Here is a 12,394-nt window from a genome sequence, read left to right as displayed (position 1 = left end):
GAGTGCTTTCGAGGAAGGTAGTTTTCTCCTTTGTGTTACCCCCGAAGCAAATCTTCTATTTCAGGGTAGTTTCAAGTTAAAGTTCACCCCTAAAACCTCTGCAATTTATAACTGTGCAGGTTTCATGTCTAGAATAAACTGGTCTTTTGGTGGTGACGTCTCTTTGATGGTCGGGAAATTCTTGCAGTTAGTCACATTTGAGAAAACTTGGAACAGGTTCTAGAGATGGAGACCCATTTACCTTGTACATTATTATGCTATGGCTGGATAGCTCAGCTATTAAAACAAAGGAATAGGGTTTCATAAAACAGATATCTGTTTGTAAATGCATGTTTCAGTGCTGCAATGAGCTGGCCACTTATAAATAAAACACTGCAGATCGTACGTACACCCATAAATGCATATGGATGTATGTCTTGGTAAGGAATACAACTCCAGGGCGACAAGTCATAAAGACAAGGCTAAAGGCTGAGTACTTTCAGTGCCTTAGAAGCAAGTGTATGTAAAGGTGTGTGTGTGTGTGTGTGTGTGTGTGTGTGTGTGTGTGTGGAGAGAGAGACAAGGAATACATATTCCGGTAGCTCTCTTTACAACTGTGCACGCTGGTGTGTGCTGTCCCATGGTTTTAATTAATAAATGACACTAAATCCATAAAATACGGGGTGCCTGGGTGGCTCTGTCGGTTAAACATCTGACTTCAGCTCGGTTCATGATCTTGCATTCTGTGGGTTCAAGCCCCACAACGGGCTCTGTGCTGACAGCTTGGAGCCTGGAGCCTGCTTCAGATTCTGTGTCTCCCTCTCTCTGCCCCTCCCCTGCTCGTGCTCTGTCTCCCTCTCTCTCTGCCCCTACCCCGCTCGTGCTCGTTCTCTCTCTCTCAAAAATAAATAAGCATTAAAAAAATAGACTTAGATTAGTTTAAAATATACATTAAATAAATAAAATCCATAAAATACAATGAAAAATGTAGTCAGAGGAAGCATCATCCTATACTTAATGTAACATGTTTAGGACTGTCCTCAGTTTGAATTAAGTGGACGTATTCCCTTAGGTGCCACACCGGTGAGGCCCCCTGGCTTAGAAAGGGTTCAGTGAGGAGGCAGGAAACTTGCAATGTGTGTGTGGCTCCTGTGGTCAAGAGGGCTGGGCCCTGCTTGCCTCTGACCGGAATATTGAGCCAAATAGGGAATGGGAGAGAAAATGGCTTGTAACTGGCTTGAGGAACCTGAGTCACATCCTAGGAGCCCAATCTTAAGGAACCAGTTTTTTCATTTTTTTCTACCATATCAATGGCTTTAATTTTTCCTTTTCCCTCTCCACCTACAACCTATTTGATGGTGCTCCCATCTGGAAACTGAGAGCATGCTCTGAAACATGAACTGTAGAGGATGTTTGTCACTGTGGGTGGGGGCCTGCCTTCCACAAAAAGAGCAGTTTATCTCCCAAGCGCAGGGACACCACCCAGCAGGGGACCGAAGTGGTCTGCACAGCTTGGGCCGCATCAACTGTGAGGCCTGCAGGACTTTCAAAGGAAGAAAATCAGAGTGGGACAGGGTGGAAATACTGAGAGTTACAGATTTGTCACCAGGGAACTCCGGTGTGGCTGTGACCACCAGTGAATACAGCGAGTCCCGCCCGAGTAAATCAGACCACAGGGAGGGGTGGGCCAGGCACATGGTGGGTGTGCAAGCAGTTTTTGTCTTTTTATTTGATGGGATGACCTTATCTGCAGAATACCCCAGCTTTAACACCATCATCTTTGCAATTTTTGACCATGTCAATCTTAAAGATGCAACGTAAGTTCAAGTTGGGCCCTTGAGGCCACTAAAATCCCAGTGTTAGGACTCATCTAGGTGTTTAGCTATTTAATTCTACTTTATGTGGTTGTTCCTAAGATGGTTATCAGTTTTTATGTTCTAAGTGGAAGCATATGAAATCTGGACCAAGAAGTTTACTTTAACGCTCACATTTTGGGGAATCTGGGGTTCATTTGAGCCGCTACACCTTTCTGGCATGTGGCCATCATGCTACGTAAAGAACTCATTCAACAGTCTTATCAGCCGCATCTGCATCATCTTCAGAGGTCTCAGAACCAGATAAATGGTTGAATTCAGCAGATATTTATAGACCATCATGTGCAAAGTCCTGTGCTAGATTCAACAGAAGATACAAGGAAGAATAAGCCACGTCCATACAGTCTTGCAGGGGACACAGCAAGTATACAGATCACTAGAATAAAGTAACTGCCATAAAAGAACAGCAGAGTCTTGTGAGGATCCATTTGGGGAAATGGGGAAAAGCTACATGGAGAAGGCAGCCTTTGAAAAGGGCCGTTAGGGGCGCCTGGGTGGCTCATTTGGTTGGGCGACTGACTTCGGCTCAGGTCATGATCTCACAGTTTGTGAGTTCAAGCCCCGCATCGGGCTCTGTGCTGACAGCTCAGAGCCTGGAACCTACTTCAGATTCTGTTCTCCCCCTCTCTCTACCCCTCCGCTGCTCTGTGTCTCTCTCTCAATAATAATAAATAAAGGTTAAAAAAAAATTTTTTTTAAAAGAAAAGGGCCTTTGGAGGATGAACTGAACTTTAGTAGAGCGTTTTTAAGGGGACATTCCAGGCAAAGGAAACAGGCTCCGCAAAGCATGAGTGTGTAGACGGCCAGACTTTTTCAGAGCATTGTGAAACCTCTGGTGCCTTTGGGAAGAGAAATCATTTTGACATTGGCCTCGGGGAGTCCCAAAGCCACAAAGGTGGAATTCACCTAGGCAACACGTTCACCCCCTGGGTGATCTGTTAAGAAATTCCCCCTCTTGTAGAAGATACCCTAGTCCAAGTCTGAAAACTTTGACTTCACATAGAAGCCACGCACCCACCCACCCACCAACCCATACCTTTCTTTGTGAGTGGACTCCTATTCAAGAATAGGGAAATCCTTCACCCTTTAGTCTTTTAAGACCTATTGCATAAATCAGGAGTCAGGGTTATACCCAAAAAAGGAAAACCAGCCATGGAGGCAGCCAAGAAAGTTCAACATGCTGACGCCCACCCCCAACACACTCTTTCTGCTCCTGAGAAAATGATGCCCTTATTAAAGAACCCACTTTCAAATCACCCGGGTATAAATTGCAGGAAAGACCTATGTCAGTGCTATCCCAGTTCTGTGACGTAGGACCCGCCAACTTAGAAGATAAGTTTCCAAGCTGTAGAAACTGTGGAGACGGCAGACAGAATGTTCGCCAGGCTTCAGACAACCAGGTAGGGATGTTGCAGCTTATGTGGAGTGAGGGACAGCTGTTGCCCACCGGGACGGGTTGGCAAGAACGCAGCAAGAAGGGAGAAGACCATAACGCAAGGGTGATGGAGACGTTTTCCCCAAATGTCAATGATCAGGTTGAAGAACACAAAATAAAAACCAGACCTCTAAGTTCAGAAACAGAGAGACAGCTTGAGGTGGGAGCATGTTGAGATGGAGAGGTTCAGGTCTGGTTTGCTCTTCAAATTGTGGGTTTAAGTATTTGTGACTAAAAGGGATCTGGTGAGAGGCATTATTGAATAGAGCCTTGCTCAGGTAAGCCACGAGAATTCCTTCTGCTGAGTTAGTCTTCCTTTGGGGTTCTTTGGTAGGTAAGGTCAGGCTGTGATTTAGCAGGAAAGCCTCCACACTTCCCTTCCCTTCCCTTCCCTTCCCTTCCCTTCCCTTGTCAGCAGCTCCCCATTCCCTCCCTGCTTTCGTGTCTTCATCTGCAAAACAGAGGGGATGGACAAGATCACCAGTCCTTGACCTAGGGTCTGTGACTTCAGGAAGTCTGTTAGAGCCCCTGAAATTACATCCAACATCGTGTATGCATGTGGGGATTTGCATTCTTTCCTGAAAAGCAGAATTCATGGCTGTCATCAGTTTTTCAAACGGGACCGTGACCCTGAATGATTGTTAAGCTCCCTCGCTGCCTTTCATTCTGTTAGTTAGCGCTGTGCCGCCAGGACCAGAGAAGCAGCTCAGGAGGGAGGCATCCCCTCGGAGGGTGCTGGCCTGGCATAGGGGAGAGAAGGGAAAAGCCCTCCCTGTGGGACTCAGCAGGGCTTCCCACCAGCTGTCAGGTGGCCCTTTAACCTCCCCAGCCTATCCTGAATGTGGGCCTTGACTCAGGGAGGGAGGGTAGGGGCCGTGGGCACCTCTGCAGTTACAATTTGGGTTCGGAGTGCTGTAGATCCTTCTATGCATTTAGAGTATTTCCAGAAGCTTTCCATGTCTAAGCTCTATTTAATGGAATCTATGCATAGTAAGTAATCAGGTCAGAAGAAGCAGCATCCCGGTTTGAGATCAATCGCTGGCTAATACTTTATCTAGGCCACTTTATTATCTCATGCTGATCCGATTCCCATTCTCCTCCTTCTTTGTAGCATGCACTTCGGCTGTGGTAAAAGTACGGATCACATACATATTAAAAACATATACCCATTCTATCTGTATGTAAATGCGTGAGGCACAGCTGGATATTGCAGAGGAGTTTGATTTACTAATAGTTATTATCTGTTCTAGCTGTTCAGTGGCAGAGAGAATTTCAGAGAAACAAGCTGGCGCAGAAATTGTCTTTATGCTATTACTATACTGCTCTAGTAATTGTTTAAAAACATGGGTTTTCTCCTTAGGTTCCAATAATGTCTGTTATTTTGTGCATTTCCTGGTACATTCCAGAGCAGGGCTTCCTCCTTTAGCATTTCCTCAGGTTTGGGTTTTTTTGGTTTTCAATTCAGAAACACAGAATACAGTTTGCAATTGAAATTTGACATTTTGCTTAGAAAGCAAGTAAATCGTGGGACTGGAAATATAAAAAGCAGGTGTGGGATCTTGAGGGAGGGATGTCAGTTACAATCAAAATAGTGCTTTTAGATTTTTTTTTCCCTGCTTCATCTAAATCCCAGCAGCTGCAAACTTGAAGGCATCTCATTTCTCAGAAAAGGCTTTATGTATAAGAGGTGGTATTGTTTGGGGGCTAATAAACACCAAACTGCTCCAGAAAAATCTGTTTAAACATTTAATTACTTGCAAAGAGATGTTAACTTGTTTAACTCCTCTAAATTAAATTGTCACTGGTAGCTTCTCTGCTTATCCAAACCTGATTGTAATTACATTTTCAGATAGTTTGGTTGCTTGGTCTCTCAGTTAATCAGTGGGTGTGATAAACTGGACATCTGCACAGTCCCTTTCAGAAACTGGAGAAAGCACCATGTCAGATTTTCATCTGTCCAGCACTTCAATTCCAGTGTAACTTTTGGATTTACACCAGATGGCTTTGTTCACCATTGTTAGCCCCAAACCTTTTGGCCACCGCAATAGTCAGAATGCACTGGACAGTCAAGAAGATGATTTTGTTCAGGCTGTTGCAATATGGAGAATGTTTACTAATGAGGAACGTCTCAGAGAAAAGGGAGGGGGCCAAGGTTACGGACGCAGGTAAACAGGAAGTCATCAGCCAGTCTTATGGAAGTCAGGAGGAAGGATGGAAAAGGGTCTGTGAGAGCAGGGTGGTCCTTTGTAGCTAACAAAAGAGCGGGGGAGACTTCTCATCTGTATTTTCTTTCTGGGAGCACAGGGCTCAGATAAAGTTCAGCATTACCACCACATTCCACTGAGCTCCAAGATGAGCTTCGGTTTATTTTGATCTAGAGTTTACATGTCTCCTAAGTACAGATAGGAGGAAAGGCACATTTCATCAGCCTCCTTGCATATAGTGATCATGGACCACTCTGCTTGCAATCTAAATTTTGCAAGATGCTAATGATGATTTCACAAGCAATTCTAAACTTGGGTAACATTTACTACATCTAGTATCTTACTACATCTACCACATCACCTGTGTCTTAAAGTTCATAATTTTAAAACAGACCCTTAGGGCCATACTCGTTGTGTCTGGCCGCCCATTCTTGCAGACATCATTTTCGGTTATTCATCTGGAGGTGCAAATCAGCTTATTAGCTAAGGCCCCCAGAATTTGTAGGGAGAAACCCTGGCTGGGATTGTAACTTCAGCTAAGTATTTCCTTCAAGCGCAAATAACATCACAGAAGCCTGGGGGGCTCCACACAAGGTCCAGTTGACCACCATGTAATGACTTTTTTTTTTTCAAGTTCTGAAGGCCATTAAAATTATCTGTTTGTGTCTGCTTATAAATAGGAATCCACTAGTAAGAAGTTGATTTTAGCTTTTTAATTGCACATAATTACAACGGCAGAATCACTGTCTGGATGCTTGAGATCGCACTAAATCAGACAGCTTTAATTTGAATTTTTGATGACACGTTAGCACTTCAGCAAGAACAGAGAGATTATAACCCCAGAAAACAAGCTTTGTTTTTCCACAGACGTGACTGCTTAATCTTTTCACGAGACTTTAGCAGATAAATGTGTGTGTGTGTGTGTGTGTGTATTTATATACATGCATGTAGCAAGAGAGATACAGATAGATAAAATCTGTCACTCCTTGATCATGGGGGATCTAACAATTTTAATTTCCCAGTTAAGGATAACTTTTTTCCTCCATCAGTCAGGTCAAATCTCTTAATATGGTGATGATTTGCCTGTTTAAGATTGCGGTTTTTTGAACTCCTGCCTGCAAGGCTTCTTTCTTGTTCTACTGGGCCAACTGTCATCTTCCCGGCATCACGTTCCATGGCACAATGAGGCTGTGGGGCCTTGAGCGCAAAAAGAGTTTGGTTATCCTGGATGCCGGAAAGTCGATCGCCTGGGCTGCCCTTCAGCGCTCTGCCACATTCACAGCGAGCTAAGCCGGGTCTTGGGAGTATGTTGTCACTAGGTCCTCATGTGACACCACTCGGCCTGTTGGCAGCTTCTTTGAGTAGGGTGGCGGCCTCGGTTTGGAATGCCCTCCTCTCCCCTGTCCCCGAAGGTCTCCATCCTCCTCCCCATCCCAGTGAGTGGAGCACTCCCTGCTCTGAAGCACTCCAGAATTTATTGTCTCTCGCTTGGAACAGCACTTAATTACACAGATTACATATTCATCTTACATTCACAAGTTGGTCCATGTAGTACAGTGGTTCCTAAAGCTGGCAACTCTTCAGAATCATCCAAGTGGGTTAAAAATCAGAGGGAAAAAAACAATGCCTGGATCCCAGCCCAGATCAAAGAATCTCTGGCATTTGGGCCACGGAGCAGGTACTGTTTTATTTTTTAAAGCTCTCCAGGTGATTACAAGGAGCAGCCAGAGGTGAAACTCACTAGTTTGATGTCTTTTTTCTCCAACTAGATTGTAAGTGCCTTGAAGGAGGGTCATGCTCTCATAATTCAGCGCCTAGCACGGATCTATGCTACTGCCATTCGGGCGAGGTCTTTAATCTACTCGCAAGAAGAGAAATCACCATCACTTACTCTTTGCACGTGCCAGCCTCTCTCGTCCAGTGTAATAAAACACTGTACTAGACATCGAATAGATAGACACACAAGATAGGTCCGTTGATCTCCAAGAGCTCACACAATAAAGCTGAGGAGACTGACCCGAGAACAAGCAATCTCTGGACATTGTAACATACAATATGAGTCAGGGTGACCACACTAGGATGCATGGTCTGATCAGAGGTCTTTGTTTGACTTGCTCAGAGGTCATCTGGGTAAAATAACGTGGTGTCAAAATAAAGGAGTTTTTAAGATGTCACAGTGTTTGCAGGGATGCTATTCGAAGCATTTGCCAACCAGTTCAGCATGGGTGTGACCAATCAGGACAGGCACCAGGGTCCGGCCAGCCCACCTTGAAGTATGGGAGGAATAGCACCGTGTTAAGTAGTTGTTGCTCAGCACCTGTGATCGTCGGCATGCATTCCGACCGCTTGAGAATTCGCTCCCAACAGTTAATTCCAAATCAAGAGGTCGTCAGAGAGCCAAGACCCTAGAGGAGACCACCTGGCCAGCACCATCTTTGCTTGGTTAGATTGATGGCAGGGGGACTTCAAGGTCTTTATCTATCAGCATAGCAGATGCATGCCACCCCAGCCCCTAGCTCTCGGGAATAATGGACCAAGTTGAAAAAGACCGGAGACATTTAGCCATTTGGAGGGGGAAGGGGGGAATATAAAAGGATCTGAAGCCTAGCTCTGTGATTTGGGAATTGCTGTTGAAGGCAGCAAACTTGTTTTCCTGTGAGTACACTCCAATAAATAGATGCGATTCTTATCAATAATTAATGAGTCTAACCAGGAATTTCAAGGGCTGGAAAAATATTAGAATCCTCGTATTTACAGTTGAAACCAGCTGGATTTGTTTAATGGGTTGTTTGCTTTTTAATTTGTAGCAGTTTTGAGAGAGACCTTTGGGGATCCGGAGTCTTGTGGTTTCAGTGGGGCCTTTGTAGATACACGGTTATTTGGGGGGCCAAATCTGCCTGCAGATAATTTGAGGTTCGCTTGGCCATTTAGAGACTGCCTAAAGGCAGTGGAGACATTTGGGCCTTCTGTCCTCTATTTAATTTTCAAGATTAGAATTAAACATCAGGTCTTGGTCTACCGAGAGACATTTGCCGGAGCATGGACTAGTTTCTTTCCAGTATCCTGGTTTACCATTTCTCTGTTCTCTTAATATAAATGGTCACTGATTCTGAAGTAGGAGGCTAGGTAGCATTCGTTTATTTGTGCAAAGGTTCCCTTGACACAAATAAAAATGGAATTTTCACATGTAACCCGATTAACTCTTAATTGTATGCCAGTAGCTTACGTGCGTGTCACCTCCCTCGGAAAGCTTCAGAATGGCCTGCGTCTGTTTTTAAACTTGGGGGGGGGGGGGGGAGGTGCGTTCAATTAATAGCAGGACTTTCTAATTGTGGGATTGGTGTGGCGTTGACAAAAATTTGTATAAATAGGGTACATTTTTCCACTTAAGAGGGCTGTGCTGAAACATTTTTAATTGGATTTTCATGGTGATTGACAGCATTTGATTATGACAGTAACTTTATTTGGCTGGACTGCTCTAGCCTCTTGTTGAGATTTTTCCATCAAAGCTCTTTTTTATCCTCTGAATCCCCAGCGGAGCAGCAGTCATCGTGGAAGAGCCTTTTACCACCTTTGTTGTCACCATCCCTGGTGATGATTGGGCCCAGCTGGTAGTAGAGAAGAAAATGTCCCTTTCACAAAGAGGCTGTGTCTCCCGCCTCTGCGGCTTCAATAATTTTAAGAGCCCCCAAAACCTGTTGAGGATTAGAAGTAGCTTTAGATGTGAAATGAGTGTTAAGTATTAGTAATCGGGAGATTAGGGCCCCAGGGACACCAGGAGACAAACAGCCGCAATTAAGGCAAATCTGCCGATGTAAACAAAATTTAGCAGAAACAGATGCCCTAACCATTTTGGGGGATTGATTTGAGGGCACCAAGGAATCGATTTTTGTCTTGTTTACACTTCCAAACCCCTGTGATATACTGAAAGGCGAAATATTTCATACAGCCTGATTTTAGTTAATTTTTTTTTCAGTGCCTCACAGTAGGCGCCTGTCTTCTCGCAGTGACCAGGCCTGAGTTTATTCAGCATTCACAGGGAGCAGCTAATTGTCTATGAAGGGCCCCCGTGTTTAAATGGGCTTGACAGGAATTTAAATTTTGTTTCAATCAACCCCTGTGCTCACAGCCTGCTCCAGTTTCTAATTTTTAAATTAAACATGATTTTTTTTTTTTAAGCCACAGCCTTGCCTCTGGAATACTCCGGCTCTAACTCTCGGAAGGCACGTCGGCAACCCTGGAATGCTGGTGTGTGCAGGGCCTGAGGCACCAGCTCCCGGGCTGGAAAGTTCTTTCCCCGAGGCAGGCATTTCCTCCGCCTGTCAGGGAGGGCAGCTGAGCCGGGGCTGGGCACACCGTCCTTCCCGCCTTCGGAAATAGCCCAGCTCTCCTGTGCAGGCAGCAATGCCGCGTCATCTGGAAAGTGGGTTAAGTACCAAAGAAAGGCGTAAGGGTAGATTTAGAGGGCTGGCTGAATTATAACCGGCCGCACGTCTGGTACAGATATTCTACTCTCGTGAGATAAGGAGGGGACACGCTTTGGGCATCACAGGTGTTCTCTCACCATTTTTATTCGTCGAGTGTCCGCTCTGCAGAGCAGCCTGGAAATGCCAGGAAAGCTGTATGTCAGCCCTGAATCCTGACTTCAGCCAGCTTACGGTCTAGCAAGGAACAGGAGGATAGAAACAACCAAGCACTGGACAGAATGGGAGACCCGCCAGAGGCCCTGCCTCACCTACCCCTGCCCACCTTCGGTGCCCCTTCACCCCTCCGGTGCTCCCCCACATGCACTCTGTGCCCTGACGCCCTCACGGTGCCTGCACACATGAGGCATTCTCACATGGTTGTGTCTTTGCTTGTACTATTTCCTCACGTCCACATGGCGAGATCCTGCCGTTTCAGTAACTTTAAGAGCCCCCAGCGCTTGTCGAGGATTAGAAGTAGACTTAGATAGAAAATGAGTATTCACTCGCACAGCCTCTGAGAAGCCTCCCAGGCCTGCTTCGGGAGGGCATGACTTCCTGTTGTACGACACCCTCCCTTCCGGCAAGTGCCTCTGCTGGCACACTTCTCACACTTTGTGGCGGCAACTTGTTCACATAACTCGTAACCATCCGTAAACAAGACCACGAGTCTCTGGAGGACACCATGTCTTACCTACCTGTGTATCCTTAGCCTCCTGCCCGGTCCCTAGCCCCAAGTAGAATGCGCGCTAAATAGTTATCGAACTGGAATGATATGAATTTAACAGGTAAAAACATCTTCTGCAGAAGGCATGATTGCTTCCAGCCAGGGTTTTCCAGGATGGCTTTGTGAATGCGTGACAAGTAAGCCAGGCCTTGCAGAACATTTATTTATGTGAGTGTATTACCTCCTGCGTGGGACACAGCTTGGGTCATAAGGGAAAGTAGCCAAAACCCATACTACAACTTATTTTCTCTGAACTTACTTGAAAGCAGTGGGAATGAGGATTGCGTGCGTCTCGGAGCTGCAGATAATGCGGAAAGGCTTCCACCCTTTAACATTTAAAAAAAAAAAGATTTCTTGTAGAGAGCGAAATTCATCTAAACATAACATTTTTTGAACACCTGAGTTTACAGAGTTCTTTCATATAAATTACTCATTTGACCTTCACACAAACACTACAAGGGTCATTCATTCTTATTCCCGTTTTACTGATGTGTTAAACTGGGGCTTTAGAAAGGTTAACTGGCTTGCCTGGAGCCATGCAGTCAGGATGGACATTGGACCATTCGGCCTTAAACAAAGCTATATCTACTGGTTCTAGAGTGGGCAGGGATTATGGTTGTGAGAATTTCAGCTGAGTCCAACGATTTCTCGCAATCAAAAATAAAGCTAAACACAAATAGCCTGCAAAGAAACATGTAGGATTTCAGCAGTTTGCTTGTGAAGCCAAAACTGTTCCTCTGCTCACCTCACTCCGTATGGTCCCCTCCACCTTGGCCTCGTCCCGCAGCTGCAGGGCCATGGTTGAGGCGGGGAACTGGCGGCCACACACAGCAGCAGGCGCCTGGCCAAAGATTGAACCTCAGCGCGAAGAGGCCAAACAGGAGGAGAGAAGATGATCACCAGGAGTTTGCACTCGGTCTGTTAGTTGGCTGAAGGGAAGCTGTAAGATTTTGTGAGTTATTATTGGTTTTTGGTTTTGTCAACCTGCAGCAGAAACTGAGGGCCTCAAACCTTTTCTCCTTTTCAGTTCTACCGTCATGGTTGTAGAAGTACGCAACTTCCAAGAGATACTGTTCCTTGAGTTTGCGGGAAATTTCTTTTAACTCAGCAAATTCACTGAGCACATTCTACGTGCAGAGTGAGTTGCCAGGTGCCATTGCTAGTGCTATTCACATATGGACCGTGGACTGGTAGCAGCATCGGAGCTGTTTCTTGACCACAAGATAAGGAGCTTGTGCCAGAACATAAATCAAGCATGACTCAAAACCTCTTGTTTAATTTAGCCGACATTTGTTTGCAGCAAAACTTCGTCAGTGAAGGAAGCTGTGGGCTGATTGACATGGCATAGTTCTTATCTTGTCATAGACCAGTAGCAAGCAATTCCCAGACCAACCACTTGAATTGCAGAGCCTCAGGGAATACAGAGGAGCTTACAGTGCTGTGTGAAAGTGAGGCATTGATCTAACCCTTGCAGGGGTGCGGCAAAAGTAGCTGTTTAGTAATCTCTGTTTACAGGTGGTCAAAAATAACTAAATGAAATGAAAAAAAAAAAAAAAAGAACTAAATGAAAGACAACGTACAGAATGGGGAAAATATTGGTAAACCATCTATCTGATAAGGGGTTAATATCCAACATATATAAAGAACTCCTTCAATTCAGTAGCAAAAACAAAACAAATAGTCCAATTAAAATGGACAAAGGACCTGAATAG

The 12,394-nt window shown here is 45.1% G+C and overlaps 1 protein-coding gene across 16 annotated transcripts in view; it reads left to right on the top strand.

The window, feature by feature from the left end:
• The window catches only part of MAP2K5 (mitogen-activated protein kinase kinase 5), a 270,688-nt gene that overhangs the window by 233,376 nt on the left and 24,918 nt on the right, over positions 1 to 12,394 (top strand). For 4 of the 16 annotated variants that reach the window (XM_042941603.1, XM_042941602.1, XM_042941601.1 and 1 more), the window contains one exon: positions 3,128 to 3,253. The exons of 11 other annotated variants lie outside the window; for them this stretch is intronic. In XM_042941603.1, the coding sequence (XP_042797537.1) occupies positions 3,128 to 3,253 (126 nt within the window). Of the gene's footprint in view, positions 1 to 3,127; positions 3,254 to 12,394 lie in introns of those variants that run through there. One more of the 16 variants, XM_042941614.1, reaches the window with a different exon arrangement.

This window comes from Panthera leo, chromosome B3 (genome assembly GCF_018350215.1).
Source record: "Panthera leo isolate Ple1 chromosome B3, P.leo_Ple1_pat1.1, whole genome shotgun sequence".
Lineage (NCBI taxonomy): Eukaryota > Metazoa > Chordata > Mammalia > Carnivora > Felidae > Panthera > Panthera leo.
The sequence above is the reverse complement of the archived record's forward strand: the minus strand, read 5'-3'. Positions and strand labels throughout refer to the sequence as shown.